The sequence below is a fragment of the Carassius auratus genome, chromosome 13 (genome assembly GCF_003368295.1).
Source record: "Carassius auratus strain Wakin chromosome 13, ASM336829v1, whole genome shotgun sequence".
Lineage (NCBI taxonomy): Eukaryota > Metazoa > Chordata > Actinopteri > Cypriniformes > Cyprinidae > Carassius > Carassius auratus.
The window spans coordinates 17,637,467-17,656,132 of record NC_039255.1 but is presented as its reverse complement, the minus strand read 5'-3'; the positions used below and the strand labels follow the sequence as shown (position 1 = coordinate 17,656,132).

The 18,666-nt window shown below is 37.6% G+C and overlaps 2 protein-coding genes across 5 annotated transcripts; both read right to left on the bottom strand.

Moving 5' to 3' along the window:
- Positions 1–103: 103 nt before the first annotated feature.
- pank2 (pantothenate kinase 2) lies at positions 104–5,194 on the bottom strand. Of its 3 annotated transcripts, none has more exons than XM_026278830.1 (8): positions 5,059–5,194; positions 4,672–4,930; positions 3,175–3,527; positions 2,327–2,580; positions 2,036–2,212; positions 1,614–1,737; positions 1,280–1,405; positions 104–1,195 (listed from the first exon to the last, which is right to left on the bottom strand). In XM_026278830.1, exons 1-8 carry the CDS (start codon positions 5,134–5,136, stop codon positions 1,145–1,147), a joined length of 1,422 nt encoding a protein of 473 aa, XP_026134615.1. In that variant the 5' UTR covers positions 5,137–5,194; the 3' UTR covers positions 104–1,144. The 3 variants fall into 3 exon arrangements, with proteins under 3 accessions (XP_026134615.1, XP_026134616.1, XP_026134617.1); XM_026278831.1 differs by lacking the exon at positions 5,059–5,194 and adding an exon at positions 5,019–5,033; XM_026278832.1 differs by lacking the exon at positions 5,059–5,194 and having other exon boundaries at positions 4,668–4,787.
- Positions 5,195–5,250: 56 nt separating this feature from the next.
- Positions 5,251–18,055, bottom strand: LOC113112907 (flocculation protein FLO11-like). Of its 2 annotated transcripts, XM_026278828.1 has the most exons (6): positions 17,410–18,055; positions 14,826–14,891; positions 8,659–8,788; positions 8,375–8,555; positions 7,599–8,284; positions 5,251–7,460 (listed from the first exon to the last, which is right to left on the bottom strand). In XM_026278828.1, exons 3-6 carry the CDS (start codon positions 8,779–8,781, stop codon positions 6,696–6,698), a joined length of 1,755 nt encoding a protein of 584 aa, XP_026134613.1. In that variant the 5' UTR covers positions 8,782–8,788; positions 14,826–14,891; positions 17,410–18,055; the 3' UTR covers positions 5,251–6,695. The 2 variants fall into 2 exon arrangements, with proteins under 2 accessions (XP_026134613.1, XP_026134614.1); XM_026278829.1 differs by lacking the exons at positions 14,826–14,891; positions 17,410–18,055 and having other exon boundaries at positions 8,659–9,435.
- Between the last annotated feature and the right edge of the window lie 611 nt (positions 18,056–18,666).

The window sequence follows — 18,666 nt, the reverse complement described above, 5'->3', positions numbered from 1 at the left end:
CAAAATTTGCTTTTATATGTAAATAAAACAATTACGCGCTACTATAGAAATATAGTTTTAATAGATCATTGTTTCTTCATGTCAAAAGTACGAAGAAGCCTTATATTGTTATGTATTTTATTTTATTTTTTAAAAACAATCGTTTTGATTAAAAGGGTACAAAGGCGTTTTTGTTGAGGAACAATTTGTTTTCCGTGTTTTAAACAAAACACAAGGCACTTATTTGCTGTTGTAATAAACTATATCCATACAGACATGATCAATAACTAAATAACATTGGATACAACAGACTATAAAGAGAAGGCAACAGAACACGTTGGTTTGGTGTTGATTTATGCAAAAAGGAAACAAAGTTATTCAAAAAAAGAAAAAAACAAGGAGGATAATTATCCATAGTGTAAAAGTTTTTGTTCCCATCCCTGATATTAGGTCCTTTTCTCTCTCACAGCTGTTTTATACAAAATGCTGTCAAACAACACTGTTTCTCTATAAACATAATATGACCTATATGACATCCATGAAATTCTGACTCTCTCACTACACATAAAAAAACAGACCCCAACGGCAAAAATTATACTTACTAATTTTGCATTTACATTGTATTACATACAAAACAATAAATTTCAAAAGAAAGGTGCTTGACTGATATCAGCTTACTGTGCCCCAAAACATTGAAATGTACTGTCATCAACAAACATAAACAGGGTTCAGTCACTGTTCTTCTGTTTGATGCAATATCTTTTCATAACCTGTAATGATGATACAGTTTGACAGCCGACACATTATAAATGATGTCTAATCACCTGATTGTGAAGTGTTGATTTAAGCTATGTATCAGATCGTACTGTCTTATTCTCATATCAGCTGGTGGTCTTTGCATAAGCCTTTGAAAATTGACCGGCTCTAAATAGTTCTGATGTTTGCAACAATTCCTTAAACTACAGGCATGTGATTGTTTAAGCTGATTGTATAGCTCATTAAGAGATGTTATTATAATTACTATAATATTTTTGGTGATAATAAGATGTCCGGGATTGGTCTGCATAGTTGAGGGCATTGTCTGATATATGAAGGCAACTATGGTCTGTTTGCATACATATTTTTGAGTTTTGGTAAAAGCCATGATCTATGATAAGGTAGCAGATCAGGATGGGTTTGGTAATTCCAAAAGTGCACCAACCGCTCCAAAATAACCCTGAAAAACACAAATAAAATGACTATGAGTGATTTTTTTTTATCTTGTTTGATCTTTGGAGGTATTATAAAGACTCACACACACCTCGTGTCGGAGGAACAGGGCTTTGAGTTGTCCTTTGCTCCAGTAGTCCAAAGCATAAGAGAGCAGCTTCATGGATAATGTGTTCACTCGTAGAAAGTTCCCAACAAATACCACTCTTTCAATGTTCTAAATGGAAGAAATTTATCATAAGCATTGATTCTGAAAATGTCATTCTTTTAAGAGGGGTTTCCTTGGAGCTGATTGGCGCCTGGTCTCTCATAGCCCTGTACAATGCTGCTTGATCCAGATTCCACAAGGCAGCACCGTAAAGAGGCTGACAGACAAGGGCAAGGACTATATAATGGTGATTTATAGTGTGGATGTGCATGTTTACCTCATTGAGCGCACACATGCGTGTGATTGAGCCAATGTTGTTTGTAATGGTGACAAGTGTTGCTCTAGCCAGATCCTCCTTGGAGACAGAGTCTCTCTTCTCCTTGCATATCATGTTCCCAAAGCTGCAAAAGAAAATGCACACACGTTATATTGATCAACGTGTATTAGTTTCTGTCATAACAGAAACATTTTAAAATGATAACGGTGTCATATAATGAATAATGATTGTTTAGATGTAAATAAAAGCCTAAATTAATTTTGTTTATCATATAAAAAGAGACTGTATGTCTTAACAAGACTTGGATTAAACTACTAATTTGGATTAAACTACTCAAATTCATTTGGATTGATTAAAAACATTGAAAATGTAAAAAAAAAAAAAGACCCCATACTTTCAAACGTTAGTGTATATGACTGTACCTGGAAGCAACAGCCCATCCTGGCAAGCCAAATCGCTCATAGTCGCCACCGTAGATGTCCCGGACTAGTTTATCGACACATGTACTTTCTCCTTCTGTGGCCATTGCCAACGCTTCCTCAAAGGTGGAGCATCCAGTCAAGAGACAGCACAGCCCAAGGAATGTACCACCACCAAGACTGAAGGGGAAATACAGAAAAGATTACTATAGCTTTACAGTAAAATCCCTCTGTTTTCTTAAACGGTTTAAGAGTTATTTAAAAAGAATGCAATGTTATAAAGTCAAGACCAACCTGGTTCCAGTGACACGTTTGTAGTTGTCTTTGGAGTATACAGCCAGTATGCTGACACCAGATCCAATGTTGACAAGCAGCAGAGGATAGGGGTCCTCCAGGTTGTATGCCTTCTGCTCGCAGCGCTCAGGGTCTGTTGGATGCTCAAAATAGTAACATTCAGGTGGACCACTTGAGACCACTGAGTAAATGTACATAACCCCCTTTATCAGACAGTCCAGCTCATCCAGTTTCAACAGCTGCAGATTGGCCATCTTGGTAAGGAAAGACAACACAAGGAACCATTTATTTAAAGGAACAGTTTGCCAAAAAATCTCCTTCAGGCCATTCAAGATGAAGATAAGTTGGTATCTTAAGTAGCAATATAACTGGAGAAATTTACAATAACATTACTTGCTCACCTTTGGATCCTGGGTGCCATCAGAATGAGAGTCCAAACAGCAAATAAAAACATCACAGTTTTGGATGATGGAATCGTATTTTGGCCAGAAGACCTTGTACAGTTTAAACATCTTAATAATGGATTTGTTCCTTAAAAACACACAGCTTTTCACTTCACAGGGTGTTCATTGATAGACTGGAGTGGCGTGGATTATTGTGATGGTTTTATCAGCTGATTGGACTTTCTTTCTGACGGCACCCATTCACTGCAGAGGATCCACTGGTGAACAAGGCATGTAATGCTACATTTCTCAAAATCTTTTCCGATGAAGAAACAAACACATCTACATCTTGGACAGCCTAAGGCCATAATTTCATTTTCGAGTTATTTATTCCTTTTAACAAATCACATAAAAAAATTAAATAATAATACATATATAAGTGCAACAATGCAAGCTTGAACACACCGTACGGAAGTCATCTTCATATTTAAATGCACCACCTCCAGTGGCACAGAGGGTGGTGTGCAGACTGGAGAAGTGCTTGTCTCGACCCATCAGCAAGAAGGCAGGCAGCTCGTGCGTAGGAAAGCGGATGAAGTGCAGGTTGCCCTTGCGGCCCCAAAGGATAAGGTCAGAGAGCTCCAGGTGAACATCCCGAATACCTGTTTTGCCGTAGGCAGTGTGTGAGGTGAGGTAGCGACGGATGCTTTTCAGACTCTCCACCTCTTCCTGTTCTTCTTCTGCTGTTATGTCTTTGGGCTCAAAGTAGACCAGCTTCACCAACGTGCCGCCAATGTCCATGCCAAACCATGGGAAAGCTGGGGAACAATTATAGGTAAATGACTTCAATATCTTGTGCATATTCTAAACATTATCTTTGATTAAACCTGAACTGTCAATTGTAAACCTTTACTCATTTAACTTTTTTAGGAACAATTTCAGTTAACGTTTTATGAACCGTTTTATTTTCTGTTAATTTTCATTGAGGTTGCCACATTTTCAGCTCTGGAGGTAAAATGGTGGGGAAGTCGTGGCCTAGTGGTTAGAGAGTTTGACTCCTAACCCTAGGGTTCTGGGTTCGAATCTCGGGCTGCCAATACCACGACTTAGGTGCCCTTGAGCAAGGCATCGAACCCACAACTGCTCCACGGGTGCCGCAGTATAAATGGCTGCCCACTGCTCCGGGTGTGCGTTCACGGTGTGTGTGCACTTCGGATGGGTTAAATGCAGAGCACGAATTCTGAGTATGGGTCACCATACTTGGCTGAATGTCACGTCAAAATTTGTGAAGTTTCTAAACAGTTTAAAATCCTCCTTTGTAATTTTGCTATTTTTAGCTAAACAGTACATAAAATTTTAAATAGACAACATTTAGAATGCATTTAAAATAACAGAATAAGTAACAGAGTTACGAATTAAAATACACAATAGGGTTTTAACTAGTTTTGAAACGCATTTCTCATTAATCAAAGAGAATTATTTCTTCTTTACACAATAACTTTGCATGACTGAATGGTTGCGCTTGACGAATAAGTCAACATGACGTTAGAATATTGTTTCACACATTTTTGGATATTAAATGGTATGACTCCGTATTAATACAGTTCTGGGTTGCCTTTTGATAAGATTTCTTAAGAAAATCTTGCTTATTAAATTAATTAGAGTAACGTTATAGCATTAATGCTACACCATCTTCCAATTATTGTATTACGTTTAATGCTAACTTAAATGATATCTGTTGTCTATACACAACATTTTCAGGACTAGTACATTATTTAAAAAAAAATTCTAACAACGTAATATGATGCCGACCGTGAGCGCACGAAATTGACTAACAACGCTATAAAACGTATGATTATATGTTTTATTTATTTATATTTGAGATTTTATCAATATGATTTCACTGTGGCATCAGCTCCGTTAAACCTGTTACCTAGCGCAATAACAAGATGGTTCACCTACGAGGCCTGTTCTTTTTCAGCGAGTCGAGCCTCAACATCACCGGTGTCGATTTTGACACCCGCTGCTCTCGGAGTGCACTGCCGCCGGCCGCTTCGCTGTCTGCACCCGGTGTAGCAATTAGGCTACATGGCGTTTCCGTCTTCGATCGAGGCAGCATGAGCGCTGGCGGTTCTTCCTCTTTCTCCTCAGCACATCCCTCGCCGTCACAGTGGAAGCCGTTCAGCTCCATTATATCGTTTACCAAAAATCTGTACACCGACTGTTAAGCATAAAAATCACCGTTAACATATACAAATGCATTGTCAGTGCTTTTTATCGCCATTTACATCTCCATTTAAAATATTTACGTCGCTGTGTTTACCCCACAAGCACAGTTACTCGACTCACCAATGAATGCGCTTCTCCTGTCAACTGAACTCGCAACGAGCCAATCAGCTTCTCAGTTCGGTTCATCCATTCGCTCATTGGCGAGCACGTAATCTTCTCCACCAGCAGATGGCGAGCTTCACATAACAACACTGCAAGCATCATTTGTTCACAAACTTTTTACCGCCTTTTATGCCCTCTGACCAGAAAGACTCAAGGTAGGATATTTTATTTCAGAAACAATTATGGAAATCATTATGACAATGCATGATCAAGTTTAACCAGTACACAGAAAGCGAAACAGTTAAGCGTAGATACACATATTCCCCTGGAAAACTGTATCTAGCAAACATACAGGCCCAAATAAAGGATCAGGAGTAACATAACAAGTGCATTTAAAACCAGGTTCAATCATTTACATTAATGTGTGAATAAAGTGCAGTTGCTGATTAAAAATGACATGGATTACATTTGAAGTGTATACCTAATTCATTCAGTCATTCACAATCTTTACTTACAATGTGTAGCTGTTTAACGTTACCCTTACACAGATAACTTTATGCTAATAGCACAAATCTTTTCATGTTGTTTCTGCAGCTCAAACGATAGGGCAATGCCACTATCAACCCCAAAGAACATGAGTTTGAATCTCAGAGAATGCATACTGAATATATGCCTAGAATACAGTGTTCAATAAAAGAGTCAAAAATGATATTTTTCAACTAAAAGTATTACTGTTGTGCACTGTACTTGGACACTTCTGCACACAACACTTATATATCAGCATTATAAACAATATAAACTTTACATTTTCACACATGGGGCACTTGGTTATGCTTGCATTTAGCTTAACATATCTTAACAGTTTCTCCACTATTGGACCTTCTTACAGAAGGCATTAGGAGAATACATTTGATTTTTATCAAAAGCGGACAGTGTTCTTGTGTGTGTATGTGCACTTTGAGACTCTTACAGGTTCAAACTACACAGAACACTGTCCCAGTGATGGAGAAAATTTTCACTAAGGCATCTGTGATTGAGGATTTATAAGAAACAAGATGTTCCAAATGAGCTTTTTAGACATGTCCGATAGGTTAGGTTATGCAACAGCTCCTGTTCATTCATGGTCTGTCACTCACAGGATGTATTCCTGCAACTTCTCACAACTCAACAATAAATCAAATTGTTGAACACTAAAATGCCTGTCAAGCTGGGTTCTCCAATTTACTTTAAAGCTCCATGACACTCCATTTAATAGCAGTGAAAAAGGTGCAACGGCATTCAAATTCATTATCGGCCCTAGCATACAAGGCATATGTATGTAAGGCACATGGCAAACCATGATTACTAAGTCCTATATACTGTATACACACTCATTAAAATAAATACATTAGGATAAACCACAGGTGACAGATATTATGTTGGACAACTGTTAGTCTGTTCCTCACAGCAAGCTATCGAATGATTATAGAAGACTTGGTATATAGCACAAACATCATAAGGACTACTTTTATTGTATGTTTTATCCTTTTCTGAGCTTCACAGCACCAGTTATCATTATCCACTGTTGTTTATGGAAAGAGCAGTCTGGACATTTTGCTTCGAAAAAGAAAACTCATATGGGTTTCATGCAACATGAGTACATGATGACAACATTTTCATTTGTGGGTGAACTTCCAGGCCAAGAACAAAGCAGACAGACCAATCCCTGCTGCAGCAATAAGGTGGCCATTGTTTATCCTGAATAACTCAGGGCACCCCTCTCCTTTCTGCTCTGGCCTTGCAGCACTGGATTCTTCCTCTCGAACTTTGATGGTGGTTGACTTCTTACTGTCATGCCCAAATGGTTCAGAGCGATAAACCGCACTTTCTTTGCCAACATAGTTCAAGGTATTGTCCTCAGAGATGACTCTGCTACGTTGCAGGATGTTTGGTGGCTGACCATTCATATTTTCAGTAGATGGCTCTTCAGCAAATTGAAATACATTTATCCGTGTATGATTGTCATAGAGAGATTCATAGTGGTCCTCCTCAGGCTCGTTGAGGGTCAATGAAACAGCGGTGTATGGAGGGTCTTGAAAGGACTGAGTAGCAGAACCAAGGGATGCAGAGTTCTGGTCTGCAAGACTAGTAGACGGTCCAGGTTCTGTAGAAGGCTCGGCTGCTTGCACTGATCTGCTGATCTCCAAATCATCTGAAACCACTGAGCAAGGCTCATCTTGCGAGACAGGAAGAGCCACTGGTCTGTTCTGATGGAGTTCTGGATGCTCAAGGATGCCAGGTTTGCTGAAATATTCCTGGTCGATGGAGGGAACGTGCGTAACCACCTCTGCAGGTGCTAAATGTGTTGCCTGAGCTGTTCCGGTAGAATTTGTTGGAGCATTAAAAACTGGCAATCGAACAGTGTTGTTCCTTTGAACAACCTGGAAAGAATAAGCCACAGAAGACAACAGATTAAGTTGGAAAACTTGAAAAAGAGTTGACCATATTTTTTTAATAACAAACTTTCTGTCACAGTATTGCTAAAAAACAACAGTGAAGTGCTTTGGGTTGACCGTTACCTCATTTGCAGTTGGGTCAGAGATCTCTTCCGGCTCCTGAAATGTCCTTTCCACTCTCAGAAAGGGATGAGTGTCTTGGACAGGTAGTTTCTCAGAAGTGTAAATGTATTTGACTTCTGATGGCACCTGGGTTTTCTTTATCTTCAGAGAAGTTTGGGAGGTGGTGTAAGGATTTGTCATTTGGCTTTGAGAAGTAGAAGTGTCTACATTTGAGGTGGAGTGGAGACCTTCACCATTTGATGAGGAGATGGTGGTTTGTTCTGTTAAAGCCAAGCCATCTGAACTTTCTAAAACAGGTGTTTTGTTCTCAACTGCCCCTGTGTGGGTTGTGACATTTTGCTGAACAGGTAAAGGCACTTTTGAAACTGAGGCTGCAGGAGGGGGAGTTGGTTGGGAAGGAGGTACGATATTAGCTTGGGAAATTGGTTCAGCAGAAGGTGCTTGAACTGGAGTAGGCGGATTCTGCACCTGCTGTGTCTCTGGAACCTGGAGAACAGGAGCAGGAGATGGTTCTGGGGCTGCAGTGTTGGTAGGGGCAGTTGAACTTGCTGGGGCTACCCTTGAGGGTGGAAGAGCATTTGCTGGGACTGTATGAATTGTTGCTGTGGTAACGGTTGTTGTGGCACCAGCTGAAGTATAAGAAGGAGCCTGAGCAGGTGCTTGTCTAGGTGTAGGAGCAGCGTTATCTATAGATAAAACAAAGAACAAAAGGCATTCATAAAATAATCTCCCTCCTTTTCATGATTTGCTTCGAACATTAACAGGAAAGCTCTTACTTGTGATGCCCCTGATCCTGTCATAAGTAGCACTTATTTCATCAGCAAGTTCCCAATGTTCACAGTTACGGAGTGCAGTGATGAACTGCTCAGGCCATTTCTCTCGCCTCCGTAGATTGTCCAGAAGTGTCTGCATAGCAGCAGAGTTTCCAGAAGTTTCTCTCTTGGCTTCAACCTCTTCCTGCAACAATACTAATTCAGTTAGTAAAAAAAAAGCCTTTTACTCTTGCATATCTGTGGTTATAGTTATGATATTATTTGTAGTTAAATGTAATACTACTTACCCTATCAGTGAGTGTCAGGCATTGAATGTGTGGTAAGATATCTCTCACTTTGACCGTTTTTGAAAAAAGAGCCAAATTCGGCCTGATTGCCTCATTATAAAATTGCTCACGTGTAAATGACATTTTTGCACTTATAAAGAGAAAAATAGAAAAAGAATGTTATTCAATGGTTTATTGTTAATAAATCACTCTAAATTTAAGGGTGTCCAAACTTATTCCTGGAAGACCATTGTCCTGCAGAATTTGCTTCAACTTGCTTGAACAAACCTGCTTGGAAGTTTGTAGTATACCCAGTAGGGATGCACCGGTTGACCGGCCATAAATCGGAACCGGCCGGTTCATCCAATACGCGATTGGACGGTTTTTGGTCTTTTTCCGGAAGTGCGTCCGTGTGCACAGACTACATTGTAATCATTCGCTATGTTATTTTTTTTTAGGAAGTATTTCTAAATCTGTGCGCAGGACATGGGCAGCCGATCAGCACTGGAAGTGCAGAGCTACATGTCTGAGGCACAGATAGCAGGAAGTGAACAGCCGTTGTTGTACTGGCGCACAAAATATGAGTCGCTTCCCTGCGCGCACTGAAGCTGCGAGTGTTCTGTCCCTGTCCCTGCACAAGCGGAGACAGTGAAGCGATGTTCAGCTCAACTTCTCACGTGTTGGATGAGAAACGAAAAGAACTAAACTGTGACAAAACTGAAATGTCTTTTTTTTAATTAGACGACATACATGACAGAAGTAATCATCAGTTCTGTATAGGATGATTATTTTTAATTTACCTTAAAATTACATCGACTTAATTTAATTAAAAAAAAAAATCACCTTTTTAGGGTAATGATTCACTATTTAACTGAACAGAGATGACATCACTGAATTCAATGATGAACTGCCTTTAACTATAATTTTGCATTATTGACACACTGTTTTCCTAATGAATGTTGTTCAGTTGCTTTGAAGCAATGTATTTTGTTTAAAGGGCTATATAAATAAAGGTGACTTGACTTGACATCTATTAATTTTTTTAACTTGAGACAATAGTTATTCATTTTCATTGGCTCAAGTAAAAAAATATAGATGTGAATCATTTACCTATTTTTTTTTTTTAATTGGATGAATGAAACACTTTGCATCTTTGTTTTATTCGCATCAACATTATTTGATTTTAACATTTTGGAATAATGTATTTATATAGCAACTTTTATTTAGTCTAACTGAATCTAGACCTTTTTTAAATTTAAAACCAAATTTAAAAACTAAAATACTGAATGCTGATTAAGAAATCTCTTATTGAATGTTGATTGGACTTTAAAACTATGCAGTTGTTGCCTTTAATTTGGTTACAGAGAATTAATCTTTTAATTTAAGGTCAAATCTATGTAGTTTCAACCCAATTCAAAAACAAAAGCTAAATACTGATGTCAGTACCATCTATGTTTGTATGTAGGCTACTCACTGCGCAGTTACTGCCGTTAATTTCAGATGGTTACGGTTATTGTTTTCAATAGCCAAAAGCCAGTTTGGACTATTAAACAAAAATAAAAAAACATCTTGTGTATGCACACTTTCCTTCTTTCTTATTTGTTGCTTAAAGATTTAAAAAAAAATCGGTATCGGAATCGGCCAGTTTGCTTGTAAAAAAATCAGTATTGGAATCGGCCATCCCTAATACCTAGTAAAACCTTAAATTAGCTTGTTCTGTAACCACCTTAGTTACTGTTTCTTACCTGGATTCGAAATCGATAAAACTCAACTGTTTAATTCTGGAGAGTTGGAAAATTAGCCTATTTTTACCCTATGGAGTTTTCCTTTACCGTTATTCTGGAGCAGGTGAAAACTGTAAAGTAATGACAGTGTGACACCCAGAAAATGAAAGTTTTCGTCTTCATTGGGATTGGGTTTGAATGCTTGGAATAAACGGAATAAAATAAATTATAACCCTTGTGCGTTGTTGGGGACGTTTTCGTCCACTAGGGGGTAAAGTTGAGTCTTATTTTGGCCACAAATTTCTCTGTGTTTGAGCTAATGGAATGATTTTTGGTGACCAATCTTATTTTGACCCATATTTTGGGAAAATGCTTTGAATTTTTTAAAAAACTCAACGGTACTCTCTGGGCAAATTCACGAACCTTTCGAGTTGTTCGTGGATGAAAACATCCACTAAATTAAACTGCTGTAAAAATGTACCAGATAAATATTTAAAAAATTTTTTTTTTTTTGCATAAATCTATTAATCAACCTCAGTCCTGATCAAAACTACCAAATGTTTGAAAAAATTCCAAGATTTTAACTGTTTAATTACCAAGTTCATAAATGATGTCACTGATTTGGGAAAAAAACACACAAAAATTACATATTTTCAATATAAAAAGTGATTGTGGACTGGATATTTTTTTACCTTTTATCACAGTCTTGGGCATGTCAAAGATTAGAAACAAAATTTGCTTTGATGCGTTGTTAGTATTTGTGCAGCATTAGATTAAAATTTTTTCTCCCTAATTAGTTGTTGGTGGCTGTTTTTGCCCCGTTGACTTCCATTATAACGACATTTTTTGATTGCAAAGCCATGACACCATATAATCATGGATTCTTGATTGTTTGTGGTTTTCCCTTTTGGGAAGAGGTAAAAAAATATATTTTTACAGTTGATCACTAGGTGGGACCATTAACCCTTTAGATAGGCCTGTGCAAAAAAAGGCTTAGTTTCTGGCTTGTATATGGAGTATAACAGCAAATGATAGTGTTTGTGTGTGTGTGTGAGATTCTTGATTGTTGGTGGTTTTCCCTGTTGGGAAGAGGTAACATTTGTTATTTTTTTACAGTTGATCACTAAGTGGGACAATTTACCCTTTAGATAGGCCTGTGCAAAAAAAAAAGGCATAGTTTCTGGCTTGTATATGGAGTTATATGGAGTATAATAGCAAATTATAGTGTGTGTGTGTGTGTGTGTGAGTGAGAGAGAGAGAGAGAGAGAGAGAGAGAGAGAGAGAGAGAGAGAGAGAGAGAGAAAGAGAGGGTGTGAGAGAGACCTTTGTGCACTTACCTTGATGTACAGTACCGGAAAAAATCCAAATATGCACCTCATGCTCTCAGAACTACATGGAGTAAACAATAAAAAAAAAGAAGTGTGTTTATGCACATGCTGTCTTTTGATGGTGAAAAGTACAGATGGCCTATATGTGAAATGCTCGTCTTTTCTTGATGGTAAAGCCAGTTTAAAACCTTTTTTAAATCCTGTAAAAAACTACTTTGCATTAAATTTATGAACATAATGTATTATGAACCAAAATGCAATACCAACTTCAAATAAGCTGCAGCTCGCTGGAGGGGTCACGCTACATAATCATTTCTAAAACTTTGGTACAAGTTGATTGCTAATCTTCTCACCATTAAAGGGGGGGTGAAATGCTCTTTCATGCATACTGAGTTTTTTACACTGTTAAAGAGTTGGATTCCCATGCTAAACATGGACAAAGTTTCAAAAATTAAGTTGTACGTTTGAAGGAGTATTTTTGTTCCAAAAAAACCTCGTCCGGTTTGTCACAAGTTTCGGAAAGTTTTTTTCGAGTATGGCTCTGTGTGACGTTAGATGGAGCGGAATTTCCTTATATGGGTCCTAAGTGCGCGCTCTTCTGCCGGAAGAGCGCGCGCTCCCGTATAGCAGAGCACTGAGAGGCTGAGCACACTGATCAGAGCGAGAGCGTCGCGAAAAGTCACAAAAGAAGTGTGTTTTTGGTTTCCAGGGCAAGACAACCCTGCACAGATTACCAAAAGAGAAACAGTATTAAGGGACCAGTGGATGGAGTTTATTTTTACAGAGCATCAACGGAGTTGTGCAAGTGTTTTTGTTTGTTACCTGCATTTCGGATTGCACATCGTTTATTTCTTAAGGATAATGCAGTCCCAACGGAAAAGGGTCACGATTGTGTGTTGGAACCACATGCGGTGAGTAAAACTGCTTCAAATATCTCTGTGTTGTTAACTTAGCTATCAGCGCGTAAGCACATCAAGTAAACAACATGCGATGTTGTCATACAACTGCACTTTCCACATGTACAGCTTAAAAAAAAAAGATGACATAAAGTGGAACTTAGTCATTTTCCAAAACCGCTAAGCAAATATATACAGTTTCAATACATACCACATAGCATACCGCCTTTGCTGATGCTGCTCTTGTTAAATTTCAGCCTCTGGATCTGTGTCACAGCTTCCACATGCTCTCAACTCAAAAGCCTACTGGCGCTCGTGATTCTTTAGCTCCGCCCACACGTCACGCCTCTAGACGCTCGTGTTTTTCCGGGAAAAATCGGTACAGACTATCTTTCTCTTATAAATATAATAAAAATAAAGACTTTTTGGAGTTATGAAGGATGCAGTACTACTCTATAGGTACTCAAGATTAACAGGATATTGAGTGAAAACGAGCATTTCACCCCCCCTTTAAATGACCAGCACGATGCCATGCAAGTGTTTAAATCCATGTACTTTGCTTTTGTATAGTCTATTCCCTTGTTAAGTCTGACGTCACGTAGCAGCGCTTCCGTGTCCAAACGCTCTATCAGTTACCACGAGAAAACAACAAAAGGTGCTAATATAAACTCACAATGTGATAGAATAGTAGCGAAAAAGTTATAATCTTAACCTTTAACTCCATACGAAGTACCAGATAGCCAGACAATGAAAATATAAATATAAAAAAATATATATAAAAATTATTTGTGTTTGGGACACTGTGAGCACGGAGACTGTAGTGTTTATCGTAAGTTTGAAAGCGTTTAGCTTAAATTATCAATATGAATAAACAATGCTCATAAACAGCTGCTGAGGTCATATTCTCAAGTGAAGCGAGTTGAGGCCTGAACCGGAAACAGCGCTTCTTACGTCATCACTTAACAACCGAATACTTTGACCACCATTAAAAGGCAGCAGGTGCATAAATACACTTTTGTTTACTCCATGTAGTTCTGAGAGCTGAGGTGTACATTTTGATTTTCTGAAATACATCAAGGTAAGTGCGCAAAGGTCTCTCTCACACACTCTGTCTCTCTCTTTCTCAAACACACACACATACACACACAATATAATATGCTGTTATACTCCATATAGCTTCATATACAAGTCAGAAACTGAGCTTTTTTTGCACAGGCCTATCCAAAGGGTTAATGGTCCCACCTAGAGATCAACTGTAAAAATAACAAATGTTACCTCTTCCCAACAGGGAAAACCACCAACAATCAAGAATCTCACACACACACAAACACTATCATTTGCTGTTATACTCCATATAACTCCATATACAAGCCAGAAACAAAGCCTTTTTTTGCACAGGCCGCCTATCTAAAGGGTTAATGGTACCACCTAGTGATCAACTGTAAAAATATATTTTTTTTACCTCTTTCCAAAAGGGAAAACCACAAACAATCAAGAATGCATGATTATATGGTGTCATGGCTTTGCAATCAAAAAATGTCGTTATAATGGAAGTCAACGGGGCAAAAACAGCCACCAACAACTAATTAGGGAGAAAATGTTTTAATCTAATGCTGCACAAAAACTAACAATGCATCAAAGCCAATGTTGCTACTAATCTTTGACATGCCCAAGACTGTTATAAAAAGTAAAAAAAAATCCAGCCACAATTACTTTTATATTGAAAATAAGTCATTTTGTGTGTTTTTCCCCCAAATCAGTGACATCATTTATGAACTTGGCAATTAAAGAGTTAAATTCTTGGATTTTTTTTAAACATTTGGTAGTTTTAATCAGGACTGAAGTTGATTAACAGATTTATGCAAAAAACTGTGAAAAAATATATAAATCTGATACATTTTTACAGCAGTTTAATTGAGTGGATGTTTTCGTCCACGAACAACTCGAAAGGGTAGTGAATTTGAACAATGCACAAGGGATAACCATTCCTGCATAACCATTAAACCGCTGAGAGCTTCAAATCTTTCAATGTTTCTTTATGGCGCTGAAACCTAAAAATGTCACAGTTCAAGACCTTCACCATGCAGGTGATACTCAACAGCCATTGGCTCATCTGTGTTCAAGGGGAGGGGCTTACCAATAGGTCAATTGGGGTTGGACCTAAACTCTGCTGAACAGTGGCCCTCCAGGAGCAGGATTGGACTAAATAAAATCACATATTTCAAAATGAATATTGGTACCTGCTTTAAACAGTAAAACCCAACAGCTTCTTCTTTGTGATCCTGAATCTGGAATCCAAATCAGACCTGGGAAAACAATGGAAGAAAATTGATATGAAAGCCTTAAAGTTTAATCTTAACAGTTTATTGTGAAGGTTATCATTACAAGTGAGAAGTGAAATCTAAAATAATCAGTAGGCAGAGTGCAGTCTCCTGACACTGCTAGAAATATTATTGCATCATCTAATATAATCCATCCTGTTTCAGTATTTCTGGATTAGGGAAGCTTTCACTTGAAAGTGAAAGTGAAAACTGATGTATGCATGAGAATTTTAGGGGAAATCCCCTAAAGTTTCCATTTGGCCTTCATTAGAAAAGAGTTTCAAACAACAGATAAAACATAAATGCATTTGCATAACTGGTGTAACAACTGTTGTAAAATGTAGATTGGATAGGAGGAACATAAAACAGATTTTGCATCATCGTTGCAACATTGACTCATCAGTACAGGGGTTGTCCCTGAATGGGCATTCTTCATATCCACTCTACATTTTAAAAACATTTGTCACACCAATTATGTCAAATGCATTGCTGTTCTTTCTAATGATTCTAATTCTTTCCCAAGGTTTACTAAATTGTTCATTATAAGTCAGAGCACTGTCCATTTATGGTTTGGCTAATATGTTAATGACTTTTTAAATTAATCATTCCTGATTGTAAGGTCTTGTTAAATATATTCCTAAAATAAATCATGTAATGAGGACATACATTTTTTCTTTTGGTGACAGACAGATCAGAGCTGCACTTCCTGTAGACACACATGGTATTATTCACTTAATGTGTATGCTAAGCTTCTGAGTAGATGTACAGTGTATCTGTAAATCATCTTCATTTGTCTTAAACATTTGTGAATGAATGAACCAAAGTGTACCAAGATCACAACCATTGATTTGTTTGGTTTTTTGGGTTTTTGATATACCTGATATACATTTGATATACATTTAAATAATTTGCATCTTAAATTATCTAAATTAAGACTATTATCTAACAAAACATGTGACGGCTGTAACAAAGTGATTCTGACATTGGTGAATACTTCAGTATTTCTGTATAGGGAGTACAAAACTTATATAAACTGGAGATTACCCTGCTGGTTGAAAAATTAACGATCTAGAAATATCAAAGCAGGAAACTACTGCTGCAACCACTGCTCCTTTTCCCTCAAATTGTTTAGTTACACATATCTGCTGTTCCCAGAAGGATGCAAATCATGTACAAAACTATAAAATGTCATGTTTTAGAATGATAGTAGAAAAGTAGTAGAGAACAATTATACAGCATACTTTTCATGTTTAATAATACTTTCTAACAGTGCACTAACAATAAGTATAATTTGTGTAATAAACATTATTGGTAAAAATTTTGAATTTGATTTAAGAAGTTCTAAATAAAAACTCTTCAAACAATATATCGAAGGAAGACGCATATATGCTATATGTCCATATATGTCTGACTCATCCAAAGCAGACAGTCACACAAACATCACCTGCATCTGTTTCACAAAGCTACATGCATAAAGCATTAATAATTCATAGCACATTTCAATCTTTCTCAAAGCGAAAAGCGGACCCATGAAAAAATTTGCTGTGTAATGGGAACAAGTCATTAGAGACTGTTTTTAGTCTGAATCCTGCTGTTTGCACTTAAACAGCTGAGCAGTTATAATCTATTGTCAGATTCAATGATAGTAGCTACTGCTCTTCCGAACGAATGCACTGGCAGGTTAATCCATAGTTCACACCCCTTTAAGGTCAAACATGAAATAGTTTAACTGAAACAGAGTTATTATATGTCATCTTGTATGATAACGGACATAAGGGTCCATTTATTCTTCTATGAGACACTAAACTAGACAAGTATACAGTAGCTGTCCTTCCTCATTGCTAATGTTCATCCAAGTCCAAGACTATTCACAGTTTCTAATAAATTATTATAGGGTTTAAAGAAAGAGGTTGATGTCACAATGAGAGACTGTGTAGTTGGCTTATGTTCAAGGAAACTGGCAAAGCTGCTCTCACGTGGAATGTCCTTTAAACGACCGCACCATTTCCACGTAAAACCTTGAATAAACATTGTCACGTAGCCTACTTCAAGTTAACCAGGAAACACCTGACTTGATATACAGCACACCATGCTTTCAAGTATGTTATACATTGTGCATGACGAAAATGATTAAGATTAACGACAAACAGCAACTTTTGAATCCCATCCAAAAGTGATTACTAAGAGTTCAGCGAACTATTATAACCAATATTTGAACATGCATGTTAAGTCGATTTGCCAGGAAAAACAAGTCGAGAGTGTCAGAAACATAGCTAGGCGAAATGCGCACATAAACGTCTCAAATTCTTAACATTTGACTTCATGTAACACTTGTTTACGAGAGATAGTCCGCCTGTTTGTAAGTGAATTCGTCTTTAACTTTACTGGTGCGCGAGCTTAATATAAGAAAGACATGAATACACGAAACGCAAGTAGGCTACAGTAGCCTATAATCTGCGGTCAAAACATAACATTTTGAAATCTGAAGTTTATTTGAACCTACCTTTTAGACGAAGGTCAGTCAGTGAGGTCCTTCGCAGGCTCAACCTCTTAAGTTTCGATATCCAGGTCTTCCGTTCAGCGTTTAAAGCACAGCCCTCCTCCGTCTTCATCACACGCCGTTTGTCTTCGTCATTGGATCCTGGAACTGTGTATCAACTTGTTACACCATTACGCCACTAAACATTCATATTTCCATTTTGTAAAAATTATTTTGTTATCGTATGACTTGCAAGGACAAGTTTAAAAATCATAACCATAATTATTTGTATCATTTTGTTGGCAGATGCAGCGGTCGAAGGGGAAAAGCTGTGATGTCGAAAGTAAATTATTTCAGGTCAGGTAGACTTTGAAATAGTCTACATGGTTACCTAATTCAATTATATAGCTGTTAAAGGTGTGGCAGTTTTAAAATCCGATAAAGAAGACGCAATTGAAAACTGATCAACTCTGACAGAGGGAGAGGCGAGATAGAGCCTACTGAAAGAGGCTACTTCAGTTCATTTTATGAGACCCTCGTGCCGCCGTTTTTGTCATGTTGCCCGCCATCAAAAATATAAATGTTAAATGTGTACAAATAATGTGTCCGATTTCAATAATAATAGGGGAATTCGTTTTCAAAATGGCTGTAAAGTAAGAGTTAGATATGGTTAAGGTTAAGAGTGTGCACACTGCGCAGACGCGCGTTCTCAGACATGCGCATTACGTACTACTTGCACATCTGCAGTAATGACAAAAGAAATGTCTACTCCTAAATATTTCTTCTTTAGTGATTTGCGTTACTAACCTAAATAAAATCCTAAAGAGAGCTATCATCTGGAGAAGTAAAAGCTTTGAACCGTCTACACTATTAAAATAGATAGGCTATCAAATGAGTTTCGTTTTGTTCTTGTTTTAAGAAGATGCCATTGTGTTAAACTAACAGCATACTCAGCAACACATATTCGCTGTATTAATATAAAATAGAGGAGAGTGGGGTGATTTGAGCCTGCAGGGAAGTTGCGCCACCCCTTGTTTATAGACAACTTTAAACAAAATTGGTAATATGACCACACGTATTTGAAGTATTTCACTAAAACTGTGATTGAGTGGCCCATGGAATACTTGGTAACTACATTTAGTTTCAAAATACTGTGTTTTTGCTGTTCAAATTGATTTTTGTATGTTTAAGGACTATTACAGACAAATCTGGAAAAAAAGCATGTGTTTGTGCTTTAGGAGGTTATAAAATGAGACTATAATGTTAGCATGATTTACTAAA

Bases quoted from the DNA above. Each gene is read 5' to 3' on its own strand.
- LOC113112907 (XM_026278828.1), bottom strand. From the start codon at position 8,781: ATGTCATTTACACGTGAGCAATTTTATAATGAGGCAATCAGGCCGAAT. The intron at 8,556-8,658 runs GTAAGTAGTATT...GTATTGTTGCAG, and splicing joins GCCTGACACTCACTGATAGG to GAAGAGGTTGAAGCCAAGAG. The intron at 7,461-7,598 runs GTAACGGTCAAC...TATTCTTTCCAG, and splicing joins CTGACCCAACTGCAAATGAG to GTTGTTCAAAGGAACAACAC.
- pank2 (XM_026278830.1), bottom strand. From the start codon at position 5,136: ATGAGCGAATGGATGAACCGAACTGAGAAGCTGATTGGCTCGTTGCGA. The intron at 2,213-2,326 runs GTTGGTCTTGAC...TTTCCCCTTCAG, and splicing joins AAACGTGTCACTGGAACCAG to TCTTGGTGGTGGTACATTCC. The intron at 1,196-1,279 runs GTGTGTGTGAGT...TGTGTTTTTCAG, and splicing joins CCCTGTTCCTCCGACACGAG to GGTTATTTTGGAGCGGTTGG.